General features: G+C 40.3%; 1 protein-coding gene across 2 annotated transcripts in view; it reads right to left on the bottom strand.

Moving 5' to 3' along the window:
* Positions 1-6,618: 6,618 nt before the first annotated feature.
* The window catches only part of VSTM4 (V-set and transmembrane domain containing 4), a 45,527-nt gene continuing 34,348 nt past the window's right edge, over positions 6,619-17,797 (bottom strand). For both annotated transcript variants that reach the window (XM_064144764.1, XM_064144763.1), the window contains exon 8: positions 6,619-9,205. In XM_064144764.1, the coding sequence (XP_064000834.1) occupies positions 9,080-9,205 (126 nt within the window). In that variant the 3' untranslated portion in view covers positions 6,619-9,079. The remainder of the gene's footprint in view (positions 9,206-17,797) is intronic.

Here is a 17,797-nt window from a genome sequence, read left to right as displayed (position 1 = left end):
TGTAGCTTAATAAAATCAATATATTCTAATGAGAATTCATATTCTAATGAGATCAGAAAATACTGAGGCTTCAAACAGATGTTAAGTGAGTTTGTGGCAGTATCTTTGTTCTTACTAGTATGCAACTATGTTCATATCTCCATTCCTACTCTTCCTCTTTCACTGAATCTGCATGAAAATGTATGCATGCCTTCTGAAAGCTGTTTTGTTTGCAAAGTGAAGGTAGGAGTTCTCAGGCTGATAGCAGTGTCTTAATCCAGCCCCATAGTGAACATGTTATGGTGTGATATTGATTTCCTAATCCTTGCCTTGTTTCCTTTCTCCATAATGACAAGACCAGCAAAATGCATGGAATGGATGAGGACAAAAATCTTCTCGCCTAGTCTTTTGCTGATGTTCTCTGCACGGTGGAAGCTGGCATCTGTAGTGTAAAAAGGCTGAGACCACAGCAGAATAAATAAATGTCAATACCATTTAGGTCCCTAGTGCAGATGGAGAAGGTGTGACAAGTCAAGCTCCTTAACATTACATGAGAATGAAGGAGCAAAACTGGTAACTCCCTCTCTCTGCCGTGCTCCTTCTTGAACTGGTCAAGAAATTGAGTATCTTCAGTTACATACAGGAGGGCTGAGTAGTTGCTCAGGCAAAGCAGATTCCTAAGCACTGCAGATTAGGTCAGGGGAGAGACAAGAGGAACATGAAGGGCATTACGTCCATGAAGGCCCTTGTGTTCATACCAGGAGAGTTCCCTGATTTCCATTCACTGCAGACTAATTAGCATTGCAGTAATGAAGCCCTGTATGCACTGCACTGGATGGCCAGAGACTGAGGAATGTGAGGAACTGCTACATGCCAAAATCTTGATGGTAGAGATTTGCCAGCATCACTATGAAGAATCTAGAGTAGAAGACAGGTTTTTACCAGTCTTCCTCTACACCATCAACTTTCATCTTCCTGTATGCCACTGCTTTGTTCATGGCTCTTCTTTTGAATTATGTTGCTGAATGAGCAAGAATTCTACAGCAAAGAAGCTTCCTTCCTTTCAGAACACTGAGACATCCCCACCCCAGCCTACCACACAGTTCAGTCTAGCCTCCACAGTGGGTGAAGCAATTGCCTGTGGAAAACGTAGAAATTAGAGGCTAGCTCAAGATGCAGACATACAGGGAAGGCTGCATTATGTCTACACAAATGACCTGGCTGGTTACCCTTTCTGAGCTCCAAGTGCATGACTTGATGACTCAGATATTTTCCATTCTGTGCTTAGTGTAGCATACACTGAAAACAGACCAAAATAACCCTATGGAGTAAAGTCATGCCCATCTCTCCTTTTCCTGAGGACTGGGGAAAGATCAGTTGCCACAGAATTCAGCTAAATTGAGCACAATACTTTTTTCCTCTTTCCTCTTAAAAATGAGCTGCGATTTGGATGCAAGAACAGCAAAACTTGGAATCCTGTCAACATGAATGCAGCTTTACTGAACCACGATAAAGGTGATTAAGACCCATGAAAGAAGCTTACTGCCTGTGTTAACCTAAGTAGGCATTTTGATAGCTTGCTAATTGTATCTCCCCCTTTAGCCTGTTAATGCACCCTGTCCTTGCCAATAGCAGCTCTCCCCTTTCCCTGAGCTGACACTGGCACCTACTTTGCACTAATGGCTCCAGTGCTTGACTTCATTTGGTATTAGAGACTTGCCACGGGCTGGCCATGTATGGATCCTTGTGCCTAATGTCAGTTCTCTTCAAGAGAATGATGAGGGGCATCAGCTCTTGTTCTGGATCACAGAAAACAAATCCAGGGGTGTGCACGTGTGAATGAAAGTCAGTAGGTTAAGAATCAATGTCTTCCTGAGTCAACCTTGTTCTAACATTGAGAGTGAAAATTCTCGATGGACTGATTTGCTGTATGATAGTGCTTGGAGGAGAACATTCTGTTTCCTTCTCTAGCTCTAGAGGATTGCTCCCCAATCCTAAGTCCTGGAAAGAGCTGTATGTTGTGAGTACCAAAAGCACCACTCATTGCACAGCTGCCTGTGCACAGCAGGGTCTTTGCATCCTCATAAAGAATTTGCTCAAACCCTTTATTTTGTTGAGGAATCCATGCAAACTAATCTGTAACTCCCACTGCTTCCCAAGCCCTTTTCATGCAGGGATCTCAAACTTTCTATAAAAGGGTATTGGTAAGAAGATCATCTCATTCATGCTTGCTTTTGGCTGCCACAAGGAAAGTTATCAAAGAGCTATATAAGCTAAAATAATATGCCCTCTTCTGTATGAAAATGCAGCCTATCATGTTTGTCATTCATCTTTTGGGAGGGACATCCCAAAGAAGTTGGAAAAGAATCCTAGAAAAGCTCTGGACTGGCTCCCACCTCACATCTCCTTCCTGATACAAATCACCTCTGGGCCAGGTAGCTGGAGTCATGTGCTGGCATACAGTCACACACATGACTTAGGGATCAGTTTAGGTGTTGCTCTTCAGATATGTGCACAGCAAGCACTGTTGCTGAAGTCAGACACACTGATAGGGAGGTTTAAGAGGGGGTAGGTGTGATAGAGGAATGTAAACTTTCCCTATGCTTTTTGCCTTACAGCCAAGTCATCACAGATCATCCCAAAGTGTTGGGAGGCTTCTGGAAATTTGTCACGTTAAGGTTTCAAAAGGGAATCCCATTTGGATGGAAAGGTGAGGTCCTGATTTGCTACAAAGCCTCTGTCTGCCTGACAGGTTGGCTTCTGCCTTTAACCAGGCATTTATTGATGCTGGTTGTGTAAGGACTGAGTTGCCACATTGCTGGGTGCAGCAGCCTGCTGTGTTTATGGTGGGTATCTGTTTGAAGCTCTGGGCAGCTCTTGACTCTTCAGAACCCAGTTACAAGCTGGATATATACTCTGTATTTGGGCTGTATATTTACAGGCCCTGTGGCAGTGCTGGGTCTGTGATAAGTGGGAGGAGGCCCACTAGAAATCTACTCAAGCAGGTCTAATTGTACCAAATAGACCAGCTCAGTGGAGTGGAAAATAGTCCATATATATCTACCCGAAGAAGATAATGATCTTTTAAATAACAGAAGCAATTTTATTTCAATAGTCCAATTACTCTGAACTCTCAAATGTCAAAGTGCTGAGCACTTTCAAAATAACTTAATTTAGACAATTATAGCACTTAGACACTGCTAGTTTCTTATCTAACCTAATTATGGGTTGTACAGGAAATTGCAAAGCACCCCAATTAATGTTATTTTTTATAGTGATACATAGGAGTGGCCTTTGCCATTTGCCATGATCATGTGCACAGTGATTTACTAATTTTGGCTTTTAAGTTAGTTCCCTGGCAGAACAGAGCTCTTCTGTTCCTCAGAGCTCTTCTATCATTGCTCTTTGAGTGCAAGCAAGGAGGAAGCAGAGGTAGCAGTGAGCATAGCTATGGTTGCCTGAGGCATCTGAAGGGCAAGTCCTCCAGGGAGAGCAGAGTCCCATTGCAAGGTAGGTCTGTTTAAGGCATAGAGGAGCCAGATAGAACAAGAATGACTAGCTGCCATTCTTGATACTCCTGTCTAAAAGAGTACTTGGACCAGGATTCTCTGCTTGTCTCCCACTGGACTAGTGCAGGCGAATGAAATTTGTAAAGCTACTGAACTGGATGCCTGAAAATCCCTTCACAGACAGTGATGAGCAGTTTCCCTCATAGGTCTTATGCACAGCAGACAGAATCGGAATTGGAGGCAGTGGTACAGCACCACTGAGCAGTATCTAGTCACTTTGTGTTTGCTTTTATGGTAAGGGAAAGGCACATGCTTGAAAGTGATAACTGTTACCCATCTCCGTGCAGGTTTTGCCCTGTGCATTTTACATGTCTGGTTTTGTGCTTTGCCCCCTCTTGGTGTCTGGAGAGAACTTAGCAGTCAGAGAGGTTCCTGCAGGCCTCCTCCCAAAGGATTGGTTTATGTCTCAAAGAAAGATGTAAGGCTGTGGGTAACTATATATTGTAGCTGCTGTGGTGTTCAAGACCACACCAGCCGAAAGCTGATCCCTCATGCAGCTATATGTACCAGGATTTTAGCACGGCTTACTAACTCAAAGAGAAAGGTTGGGTTCGACTCAACAGCTTGCATTCAAGAGGGGCACAAGGAACAGGCATGCAGGGGGTAATAAACCCCATTTCCCAAAATTTCTCACTGGCCAGGTTTGGAACCCAAATAAACTTGTCTGGGGACACTGCTTCCCTGGTGTGAGATGCAGGAGAGTCCAAGGTCCTACACAGAAGCAAGGAATGCATTTGCAGTGCCTAGTTGTGTTATGTACTAAAATGAAAACTTGTGCAGGCCTTAGCTAGAGGTATGAAAAGGGCAACCAGAACACTTCTAACCAGGTGATCAAAGACCAAAAAGTCTTTTGTTGGGATTGCAAACAACACAGCAATACTGGTAAGGAATGAGAATGACTTAGGAAAATATGGTGCCAAGAAAGATAGGATTCTTGTCTTACCTATTGCTGTGCAGTCAGCAGAGTGCATTGCTTCAGTGTGTAGCCTCTGAATAGACATGCTGGAATATGAAACTACTGTGAAGTCTGCTGAAAGAGCTGGGGCAGACAGAGAAATGGGTTATTTGATACCCCTTGTTTGAGCTATAGTGTGCTTTGTGCAGGTATTTCAGCAGGCATTTTCCTCTGTGGGATGTGCTCAGACTGGGATCTGGGAAGCCAGATCAGAACCCAGCTTAACAATTCCCTAATTCTAGAGCTGTTTGCTCTGGAATTATTTGTTCATCTTTTGCAGAGAAGCAGTGTTGGGAATAATTTGTCCTTTACAAGAGGGGAGCTTGACAGAAATGAGATTGTTAATTCTCTTTTCAGCCTTCTCTCACAGAATCACAGAATGGTAGGGGTTGGAAGGGACCTCTGGATATGATCTAGTCCAACCCCTCTGCTAACACAGGTATGCTTATATCAGATTGTGTGGGAACAAATCCAGGTGAGTTTTGAAAGTCTCCAGAGAGTCAAATATGAATAAGGTTGCTAAGAGGAAAAGGAGATGTTTTATATGGCCACTGGGGAGAAGGCAAGATGATATAGCCAATGTGTGGGGAGCATTTTGAATGATTATGGTGATGGAAATGGATGGTGAGGACAGTATGGACCTTCCACATTATAGTTCTAAGAAGGGGTCCAACCAACCTTTACCAGGTTAAGTCAGGGTTCATTGGTCCAACCTGGAAATCAATTGATAGACTAGCTGACATCTCACAATCTGTTTTATCTCCATCTCATATTTTACCAAGGTGGTAAAATGGAGTCAAAGCACCCCAAATTAGTGTATTTCAGATGAGTGCAGAAAACTTAGGAGAGCAACTGTTACGCAATGTCATTTAGGAATTTTAGATTTTACCCTGGCAGGTTAGACTGAAACCAAAAATTAACTTTGCATCTTGATGTCACTCAACAGAGGTTGTTTTGGAGCCCTCAGAAAGCAGGATTTAGCCTACAAATCAAATATCAAAGGAGACCTCAGCTGGTCTGAGTCCCTCTATGCCAGCAGAACCTGGCCACACCCTGGCTAAGGACCCAAGTTTATTGATCTTCTTAACGAGGAGAACCCCACAATTGTGCTACAGTTATTCTAGAATAATTTGCTTGCAATTACAGAGCTAATGAGATTCTGACCACACCTACCAATTAGAAAGTTGTAACAGAGAGTAATAAAACACCTTTTCCTTGGGCTGCACAATCAACCCCCACACAGCCTGCAACACTAATATGATTTACTCCTATTTGCTGATGGAGGATTCTAGTAATAAAATTTAATGTGGAGGAACAAGGTGCATTTAGCCAAAGTTGTAAACATCTCTGATTCTATTTAAAGCTATAGGGTGCTGAACATTAACATTTAACAATCTGCTACTAAATTGGTGTGAGGCTAATAGAGCTGTATTTGTTAACATTTCAGCAGTAGGCTACGTTTTACCAATGACAACAGAAGAAGTAACCAACATATTGACTCAGCAGACTACACTCCTGCTTAATAAAGTAGTAAGAGTCATCATGGAAGCTCCTGTCCTGTAAGAACAGCAGACCACATTCATCTCTGCTGCTGTTCTGCTGAAGCCAGAGAGAGTTAGGCCAGAGATTAATTCAGCCTTGCAGTTCCCATTAGCAAGAACTCAATCCATCTTACTCTGCTTTTCATCCACTAAAGTACATTAGACACAGGAATTTTCTTCTCTTCAGTCTTTCAAATAAGTTGTTTTGATACTCAAAAGACATACAATTAATTGCAAGGTAAAGGATGATGCTTTTCTTTCTCCAGTGCTATGATCTGACATTACCAACTCTGCGGTGGACATTTGGTAAGAAAAGGAATAGGAAACGTCTGCTCAGAAAGATGTGCATCCTAAGTTCTATTTTTGGCCACTTTCAGTTAGCTGGTCTGGTGCCTTGCAGGATTCTGGCTGTCATCTTAAGTTGCTCACAAATGGGGAACGCTGTAAAACCATAGAATTTTCTGCAGAATGAACAATTAAATTCCCACCTGTCAGGATTCATTAAGCACGGAGTACGAGATAAAACACTCGGTTTTGAATCATTCTCTAGCAAGCAGTAAGTCCTACACAGACAACCAGAAAGGCAATTTATTTACCTCAATTATTGTTTTGGGGAATTAGACATTAAACACAAACAAGAATATATAGATTATTAATACACAAAGAATGGTATTCATTAGAATATTGGCCATAAATATACAGCAGTGATTTTTTTTCTGAGCAATAGGCAGAATGGACAATTGTATGTAAAAGGAACCTTTATATACCAACCTTCAGAAAATGTTAACAAATAAATGGCCAGCCTATTGATAGTTAAGGTTTTAGTTTTAATTCCAAAGGAATCACTAATAAATTCTACCTTTTTCTAAGGCCTACCATAGAGCTCTCTGCATAAGAGATGTCCTCTCCGGATAGTCTGTCAATATGCCTGAATATTTGATCGCTCCTCAGTAACTATTTATGTTTGGTCAATGACTTGGTTGCTGTGTTTGGTCAATAATTTGGTTGTTGTTGTCTTTGAAAGTCTGTCACTTGGTCAGAGAACAAGGAAAGAGATCATGCCTTTTCCCTGGGTGATTAAGCTCCTGGGATAATGAAAAGGGAAAACAAACATTTTTCTGACAGCTCACAGATTCAGACATTAAAAAATACAATCAATCACTAGCAAACACATTGATAAAAGCTGCCCTTAGTTTGGAAAGAACTGCTTTAATGAGCTGCTAGAGTGTAATTAGTACTGTACATAATGGCCAACCTGACACAGCTTTTCTTAAATTCTAATTTCATACAAAGTATTTTTATCTAATATGGAAGCAGGTGGCTGCGTTTTACATTTCTATATCCTGCCTATACAGTAACAGATTTTGTGTGCTGCCTAATCTCTACCTCTGTTCAAAAACATTAAAAAGTAGTTTCTGCAGACTTGCTCACTCTGGTGAAACCCTTCAAAAGGCAGTGATGTGCTCTTTCCCTTTGTCACATGTCCTCATCCCTGCATCATCGCCCCTGGCCTCCCCTCCTGCACTCCCATGCTGTAAGAGGAATAAGGACGTGAGCATTCCTGTGATGGTTCCCAGCTGTACTCTGAGGCCTGGGGAAAAGTTGCTGTATCACGAAAAAGGCCTGAGCTGTAAAGGAGGAAAAAAATTTGGATCACTTTAGTCAAGATTTCAAAACTCAAAGCTTGCAAATGCTACTCCAAAATCCACACTAAATACTGCTGAATGAGCAGCTGTCAAGGGGCTCCCTTCCAGACCAGGAGAAGCTGGCACGTGGCAAGTATCAAATCTCCATGGCCTGATGGTGAGCTAAAGAGCTCGTGCTTGTATGTCTCCATCAACTCTGCTATCACTCAGGAGCTGAGCAGTGTTGGATATTCAGCTCTTCCTGAGCTTTTGTGGAATTTGGAGATTTAGGAACCTGAAAACATCAGCCTAGCTATCCTCCATGACTGAAATACCTGGGATGCCACAAATGGCTCATTTTCCATGAATGTGTGTCAAAGGACATGGAAGACTCTTCTTGGTTATCAAGAGGGAAGAGATTCATTTCACTGTCTCCTGAGCCATGGTGTTTCCAAAGAAATAACTCCAAAGTGAGCAGGACCTACAGAGTTGTTCCATGCTAAAAGAAAAGGCATGTGGCTTTCTTCCCCCTCTAGATCAGCAGTTCAGTAATGCAGACCACAGGAGGAGACTTCTTCAGGTTTGGAAGCACCAGACTAAATCAAGGCCAAAAGCAGTGTCCTGGTTCTGTCAAAGTCTTTCATTTACTATCAACTCTTCCCTACTCCCAGTCAGAACTGAAAAAAGATCAGATCCTGGAAAATGTTCCTCAGCTGTAAATAGTCTTCATTAAATCATTGGGGATTAACTACAAATGTTTCCTTGTGATTGTTTTGAAATGTTTGACTTTAAGCTCTTAAGAAGAACTTTCCTAGCAGTAATGTATTTTTTTAAGACAATGCCATTTAGAAAAAGAATTTAAAAATATAGAAACCAGAACTTTTAAAACTGTTTCTGGAGAGAAAAAAATTTAAAATAAAAGTAATTTTATCTTTTCCTTTGCTGTTGGAAAAGAGTCTTGGCTTTACTGAATGGATATTTTTTTATGATGGGAAAAACAGGATTAAATTGACAAATGTCCTGGTCAGTGGTCTTTGTCTTCAGAAGCAGGCTGATGTGCATGAATCCTGACACTACTCCTGAGGCTTGCCAAGATGTTGATGTTTGCAGCTGGAATCATCATATTATCATCAAAGAAAAAATAATGTCTCGTGCTAAAAATGCCCAGGTCCATTTAAAATAGAGGAGTGGACATTCTGAAGGATGTCTCTGAGATGACACTTGCAGACCAGGTGCTTTTCTGTAATTGCTTTCCACTACATTTTGTTTTGAAGTCTCATAGAAAAATAGAAGAAGTCCATGAATGGAGATTGGAAAAAAAAAAGGCTATTTGTATGATTTTTATAAATAAACAGCACAGCAGGAATTAAATAGAACACAGACAAAGGACATTTATATAGGGATGAACTATTACAGCTTGTTCTCCTCAAAGAGTATCTGTGCGTAGACTGTCGTACTGGGAGTGCCTTTGGCTTCCTGAAGAGGCTTCATAAGTTCAAGTTCAGCATATGTTAAATTCTCCTCTGTGATTTTTGGCTAGGAAACAGAACCAACAAATTAAAGTTACAACGTTGTTACCACGTAATATAAATATTCTATAGAATGGGCAATATTTCTTCTCTCACACATATGTTAATTCTACTGTGCTGTTAATCAGTTTGGTCTATGCTAGGACTAGTTCATAGAAGATGGAATTAAAAATAATATTAGAAATAAGAAACATAAAAAAAGTAGAATTTCCAGGTGCATTTCCAAATCTACTCTCCTTGTTTCTCAAAACACTGTACATTTGAACTTGATAAATCAAATTATCCACGTTCAAAAGATGTTACTTATTGCAGAGCTCACAAGTCGAAATACGTATGCCAGATTTGCTCCCCAACTCTAAACCTTGGAACAGTTACGTCTCTAATCACAGCCACTCACAGTGCCTCTCATTATGTTTCTTAGCAGACCCAAAAAACATGTTAAAAATATGCAGAAGTCAGCAAAAGTTGATATAATTGAGTTACTGTAACTCCAATGGGATCTCATCACTTTTGCCATGCTATGGATGAGCTCAGACTTTTGAACAAAGGCCATACCACCAAAGCCGTGTGATATATATTGTATTGCAGTAGATGACTTTTAGCTTTAAAACCATAAAACTTAGCTGGGAGAGAATTTATTAAGAAGCTTTACTACATAAATTTCACATGAGCTGCCTACTGCTGTTGGGGACTGCATCCAGACTCAGAGTGGTGTCCTAAAGGAGGAAGGTCATATCTTGTGAATCTTGGCTCAACAGCTGGGAGTGGGTTGTTCATGTCAAATTCACCTCAGAAAACATCACAACAAATAAGAGTTGCTGTGGAATTGTACATGAGGTCCTATCACTTGAAATGAATTTTAGTTCATCTGTAGAAGATTAAAGCCTGTGCTCTCTGAAGAAGGATAGAGTGAAGAACTGGACAATATGTTCTTTATCTTCTTTGGTACTACCTGAATATAACTGGTGTCCTCAAGTTTGAAACAGGACAATTAAACCAGAACTAAAACCCTTTCAGCTATGCAAAGTTTTGCAGTGACAAGCCTATATCTTATAGAAAATTTTGCAGATCTGAGACCAAGAAAGCCTTTGCCAGTTGTGAATCGAAAACCGCCTCACGAGTTCATAAACCAAGGTTTTCCACGCAGAACCTAAATGTTATAATGAAGAAACAGACAGTATTTTCCAGTGCCAAGTGTTTCTTTATGTTTTATTTGCTGCTATTTATTTCTTTCTGATTTAATAGAAATGATTCCTGTTTCCTTGAAATGTGTTTGAATAATTATTATATTGTCTTCTGGCTAAAAAGATAAACATTTAATATCCTGTCTGAAACCAGTCCTGTGCTCCCCTGCTTCCTGTCTTCTGCACTGCTCTAGAATACTCTCATTTGTCTTGACAGTTGCTCACACTCTGCATTTCAGATTGTTTCCCTCTGGGTGGATCAGTTTACACTTTTCCAGCACTAATTTAGTCTTATTTTTTTCTCTGCAGCTCTAGTCCTGAAATACTTTGCGCAGCTGCTGCTGCAAGTGGTATCATTGGAGTCAGTTGATCAGTGCACGTGAGTGAAGGCCGTCTGCAGGGCTAACCATCTGCAGGACTGTAGCCCTCGCATTTGATTATTCACATGGTTCTCCCTCTTTCTCCTTGCATGAGTAGGTTTTTTTGATCTTAACTTTTGGTTCTCACTCACTATCAAATGCTCCACTGTTAAGTACACAGAAAATTTCCTGCTTTCCCTGAATTCTCTGGTGTAAAAGGACTTACTTCCTATAGATCTCGTCCTGCTCTTGTGCGTCACTGTGATGGTTTGGGTGTTCCCCACCCCCCCACACTTTAGAAATACCCAACTAGTCTCAGCCGGCCCTGGGAATACAAATGAAGCTATTTATTTACAGCTAGCACAATATACAAGCAGATAGTTACAATATATACAGTTATATACAGAAATATACAGGTAAAAGGCAATACAGAAACACAACTCCCCTCCCAGAAACCTGAGTCCCCAGGAGGGGCTCTCAACCTGCATCTTCCCCCTGCCCCTCTCAACCTTACCCCAGTCCTAAAGAAGAATAGAGGTTCAGCCAAGAGGTTAAGAAGCAAAGGTGAGTGGAAGATGAAGTTAGGGAGATGCAGCTCAGTCAGAGCCCAGCCAGAAAGTGCCACAAAATGGCTAAAGTGTTATCACAGTATCACAGTATCATCAGGGTTGGAAGAGACCTCACAGATCATCAAGTCCAACCCTTTACCACAGAGCTCAAGGCTAGACCATGGCACCAAGTGCCACGTCCAACCTTGCCTTGAATGGCCCCAGGGACAGTGACTCCACCACCTCCCCAGGCAGCCCATTCCAGTAGCCAATGACTCTCTCAGTGAAGAACTTTCTCCTCACCTCGAGCCTATATTTCCCCTGACGTAGGTTGAGGCTGTGTCCTCTCATTCTGGTGCTGGCCACCTGAGAGAAGAGAGCAACCTCCTCCTGGCCATAACCACCCTTCAGGTAGTTGTAGACAACAGTAAGGTCTCCCCTGAGCCTCCTCTTCTCCAGGCCAAACAATCCCAGCTCCAGTTATCTAATGTTTACTTTCTTCTGCAAGACTCTGAGGGGAGTAGACATCACCATTGTTTTCCTTTCACAGCCTATGATCTAGTTCCTCTCACCAAAACATTCTACCCTGCTTCAAACTAGCACAGTCACAAACAAAATCCCACACTATTTCCTTTGTTCATGTATCATATCAGGACTGAATGCAACCACATGGTCTGAAAAGACTTCTACCCTGTCCTGGCTTTGGTTTGAAGACTTAGAAAAAACTCTTGATCAACCACTTTGTTACTTAAATCTTATATTCCTCTCATCTTTATAGCCTGAGAGTATTAGCCTCAGACTGGATGAGGCACTTAGAGACATGGTCTAGTTGACTGGATAGGGCTGGGTGATTGTTGCAGAAATCTGTTTAGCTTGCCATGGGAAACATGGTCAAGGCCCCACAGATCAATGTGATCACGACAATGCTGCATGGACTCCAGACGATTCAATGTGAATTATGCCAGAGACCTTTATTGATCATTTTGGCTCTCAATATATACCCTCAGGGCATAAAGCACAAGCCTACACATTAGCATAATTAGTCAAGGACAACCCACTCCATCAGCATAAACCATGCCTTGTTTTCCTCATTAACAAGGTGTCCATTATCTATCCTTTCTGAGATAAGGTAGCCAGCAGCTGGTGGGAACCAAGGTCAGCATCCGCCTGTTATTATCCTTCTTCACTTTGCATTCCCACAGGTGATAGGTTGGACTGGATGATCTTGGAGGTCTCTTCCAACCTGGTTGATTCTATGGTTCTATGATTCTATTTAAATTGGGTTTTGCCTTTTATGATATGTTAAAGCTTCCTTTTGAGATTTCAAAACTCTGTATGCCTGCCCATTCAGTGAAGAAGCTAAATACAGGAGGTAAGATGAGGGTGGATATCAAACTAACACCATCAAATGTTGAGGATTTTGTTCTAAGTGCATGATAGCAAACCTAAGCCTCTGCCTGAAAGTGTTGGAGCTCTGCCGCCAACTTCAGCGAATGTCACCTTAGAAGCCTCAACACAGATAGATACACTGCATGTGAAAAGCCTCCTAAAAAAAGGAATCTGCCAAAACTTTACAAACAAGCTGTTGGTCACTGCTGGAGTAAAACTCTGCATTTCCTAAGACTGACCCAGCACATCTTTTGAAGTGAGACTGTTGCCATTGTTCTGCAGAAATCAGCTGCTCAGGGCAAACCAAATCTGTATGTTTCCCCCTTTGCTGTTTAATTGCATTTCATGTTGTTTCCACTTAGAAAACACAGCATGTCCTAAAATAGCCACCCCAATGCCCAGCTCATGTAAATTTTAGAACTAAGATTTATGAAATCATATTGTCCAGATGTTTTATTATATTATCTGAAAATTGCATTGTTTTCCAGTGTAGATCATCTCTTTATTCTTACTTTATTCTATTATGTTTGGATATGAAAAATAACACTGGATTCCCCAAAACAAGTCATTGGGCAGTAGTGGCTGATGTGTTGCTTTCATACATTTTTATGATGTTCCTATAGTAAACATAATTTAATAAAGCCAAAACACACTAAATAAATAATTGCATCTAGAAAAGCAATAAAACCAAATAAAATTAGTACTTTCATAAGTGGAAAAGGTACTTCAATTACTGCTACAAGCAACAGCACACCATAAAATGTGTAGAATAATTTCCCTTATGCATATTTCTAGTATGTAATAATTTGATTGAAAATATGAGGAAACACACAGGAGGTTCAAAATTGTGAAGGGTATACAGTTTTCAGCAAAGGATGTGTAATAACAGTGCATGGAAGCCAACACTACTTTAAAGTACCTATGGTAGCCAGGGTTTTAATCCATATACTCTTCTCTACTTCATTTATCAACCACATGTTTAATTTAATTTTGCTGGTTTGTTTGTCCAAAGCTAATTTTTTTTTTTCTGAACAGGCAGGGAAAAGGAAACTAATTCTATGATTTGGTTTCTCATTTGGACTGGGTAACATTTTGGCACTGTAAGCCTGGAATCCTGCCACCACTTCCTTTTTGGAACAATAGCATGACTTTAGTAACCATTCTTATAGGTGGGACTGACACTAGGGCAGAAGAGAGAGAGACAAGGAATGACTGGCCAATCACTTCTCTCTTGCCATCCTGGCTCTTCACTTAGGTCATTAGGATTTTTATGGATTTCCTGAAAAATCACATCATTGTTCTGAAAAAACACTGAAAGGATTTCTTCAAATAGAATAATTTTCCAATGTGATAGTTCTAGATAAACTCTTTACCTTGTATCTATTTTCTCATCTTAGTACCACACACTTTGCAAAAACATAAATGAAGAAAAGTCATCACTTTCCAGGGTACCTTCAGCCAAATGCAAAATGATTCCTTTTTCAGATTTCATCCAGTTTCAATTTTAGTTTGTTCTAGTCATAGGGCTTCCCATAAGCAAACATTCAAAAGAGTTCACTTATAGGAACATTGCTCTTAATAAATAATCTGCAAAGTCTGTCATGAGAATATGTAAAAGAAACTAATGTGTGTGTATCCATAGCTTAGGGTTTTTTGTTGTTGTTTGTCCAGTTTATGAGTATGGTAGAAATTACCTAGAAAGGATGTCTCTGTAATGAAAATTACTCTGTTTTTTATGTTATAATTACCAAGAATTTCAATTTTGGTCATCCTAGGCTTAGCTGATTTGCTCCCCTTCAGACTCATAGATGTTTACCATGATCACTATGAGACTGAAAGTTCTTGAAGTTTTAACTAAGATCACTTCTTTAACTAAGATCACTTCTACCCAATTTTGTAATTAGGTAGGCATAAAACAAGCAAATAATGCCCTCATAAATTCAAGTTGGCTGGAAAAAAAAACTGATGCCAACTCGCACTTACAGATTGCTGCAACCTCACAGTTTCATAGCCACATCAGTTCCATTAAAATGAAATAAGTCAATTTCTAATGAAGGAATAAAATAAATTCCCTTGATTCTAGTTTACTATCAAAAATAAGCAGAAAAGTACTTCTAAGTTCATGAAAGTCTTAAATTTTTTAGTGACAACTACTGCAGATATTTGCCTTGGAATATGTTTTCATTTGGGATATGATACAGGATGACTTTAAGATAGGACCAGGGAAAGAAGATTATGTTTGTAGACCAAATTGAATTTTCACCTCTATTTTTTCTGGATTTAACAAGCGTATTTCCCAGGTTCCAGTGAGAGCTGAATAATATTTTTAGTAGTAACTCAGATGTCCTGCAGCAACAATTGAAAATGAAACCCCACCCTCACTGGCATGTCTGTGCTTGTGGGTGACTGAACTAGGTCAGGAAGGATAAAACCTTGCAGCCTTGCCTGTTACACATAAATTTGCTGGTTTGATTGCCAGTACATGGCAAATTGTCACCTGTGGACTGGCCATGCTGTGCTATTGAGTGCATGCTGTGGTGCCAGGGGATGCTGTAGGAAATGCAACCAGGAAAGGTACAGAGTCAAGAGGTAGTAATGAGCTTTAATCTGATCGCTAAGAGTTGCACTTCTCTCCAGGTTATGCCACAGCACAAAGCAAGCGGCCCTGTCCCAGTGCTATGAAATACCTCTTTCTTAGCAAGCACATGCTGGAACTACTACTTTTTCTCTTGCTTTCTGTGCAAAGACCAAACTCAAATCTTTGGATTTTTCTCTTTCATATTTGAGAAACATCCTGTTTTGTAGTCACAGGCAGTAAAGAGCTCTACAGTAAAAACGTGGATAGTGTCCAGATGGCACAGTTCAGGAACATCCTGTGTCACTGCCTGAACATAATCAGTCAGCAAGTGTCTAGACAGGGCTCTCCAGGCCAACTGGATGGGCTTTGGCCACAGGGACAGGCTGTTGTTCCTCTCTGCATGAGTGCCCAGACAGGAGGTTAAGGCAAGAGTATGCTGAAGTGAAGATTCAGCACGTTTAGTGGATAAACTGCAATTCCCTTGTCTGGACCACCAGCACAAGGGGAGACAGTGAATGCTAGCACTGGGGTTAGGCAGGAGTTTGCAAAGTTAATAGCAAGAAAACTCAGTGCAGCTTTAGAAAGTAAAAGATTACTGCCTTTGACAGTCTTTATTTGTTAATATACACAGGAAAACCATTCTCTCTTTAGAATGTGTGGTCTTTCTTGTACTGCAATCAGTACTACTCCTCAGGGCCATAGGTACCCTTTATGCTCAAACCCTATGAACTTCAGTGGGATCACTCCCTTATTAAGGCAGTAACTTAATTTAGGAGTGGGCAGGTTTTTGTGGTTTGTTTTTTAATCTCTTTAGGGCTTCAGGTGTTTACCAACGCAAGCATCATGATCACAGGCAGAAAGCCAGAGAGATTCCTCTGGAAGAAAGGAGCTTCAAAAATTACTTCTGCAGACTATCATGAAAACCTGTAGCTAGATCTGCAAGATGAGTTATCCCCTAGAAATGCAACTGCTGGCCAGTAAGAGTGATGAAATTTCAAGGGAGCCATTGTCTTCTCAGTGCCAAAGCTGAGAAATATGACATTGGAAAATACAGTGAGTAGGAAGCATGACTTTTAGTGCCACTATCAGTGACACTAAAAAAAACCAACAACCAACAAACCCAACCTTTTGGACTGGTTCTTTCCATTAAAATGTCTATTTTTCACTCCCTGGAGTAAAAAAAAGTAAAAATGTTCCCTGGGAACAATATCCACAGTAATTTGTAAAGCCTTTTTCAGCATTGCATCTAAGTTTTGATGTTGAATCCCACAGAAGTTATTATAACAACATGAGGGGTGAAGATGATTCATTAAGTTTTATTGAATGATTTTATTTTAAAGAATAAATTCCAGCATTGCTGAAAAAAATTTCAGCATTGCATCTAAGTTTTGATGTTGAATCCCACAGAAGTTATTATAACAGTGTGAGGGGTGGGGATGATTCATTAAGCTTTATTGAATGAATTTATTTTAAAGAGAAAACTCCACCAATACAGGGCAGGGAGTGACTTTGTGGAGTGAACCAGGTCATCAATGTCTTGTCAATAAAGCATTTTACACTTGCAGAGTCATTGCTAGATTTTAAACCTATATTGTGGAAAATCAGCCTGATCTCTTTTTATGCTTCAAAAAGGCCCAAGGAAGTATTTAAAGTATTTCAGTTCTCTGATGACACTTTCATTCCTCCAAATGTATCATCACACAAAATCATCTTCTGTGGGATTTTATAAATACACAAATCTCAGAACAATTTCAGCAAAAGATTTTATGTATTTATACAAACTGTTCCGTTTTGGAGGTAAAGATAGCAACATGAGATCTGAACAGAAAAGGAAGCATAACTCAGTAGTTCTGCATATGCTGTGTCCATCAGTCTCAGTATCAGTCAGTCTCAGTATCAGTCAGTCCAGTGTTAGTCTAAACATGTAATTAATATGCATGTTCCTATGGACATCTTGCATCCTAAAGAAAGACTAAATAAAACAGAAATAAAATGATTGCTGATCTTGAGAGAGAGAAATTACTTGGACTAGATAGAGATGTTTGAGAATTGCCTAGACTCAAGGAGACAAATATTCACCGTCACACATACAGTGTTACTTGAAGTCTGTGGATATCAGTAAGGACTTAAGAAATTGGCAACTTAAATCATCAGTAGTTGTTATGTATGGTGGAGGAAACAACCCTTCTAACAGAGGGTGTCAGAGCTTTTAATCTAAAATCATCCAGAAAAGAAAGAAAAGTTGATTGTTCTCAGAGCCAGAATCCACAGATCACTGAACAGATGCATTTCACTTCCTTTTTCTTTCTCAGTGAAAGGACTAAAGGAACCTACAGGTTAAGATTGATAAGAAATCCTACTAGTTATGCAAAAAACCTGATGGGCCTACCTTTCTTAGCTATCTTGAGGCATATGGTATTTGATTGGTTTGAATGATACAGCACTTAAGGGAAAAACAGGGAGGGAAAGCCAAACAGTCCTTCAAGTATAATCTCTCAAAGTGTAAATTTGCTCCCAGGTTGTGTGAAGTTAAAACTGCAG

The sequence above is a fragment of the Pogoniulus pusillus genome, chromosome 6 (genome assembly GCF_015220805.1).
Source record: "Pogoniulus pusillus isolate bPogPus1 chromosome 6, bPogPus1.pri, whole genome shotgun sequence".
NCBI lineage: Eukaryota > Metazoa > Chordata > Aves > Piciformes > Lybiidae > Pogoniulus > Pogoniulus pusillus.
Note: the sequence above shows the minus strand (reverse complement) of the source record. Positions and strands in the feature narration are given on the sequence as shown.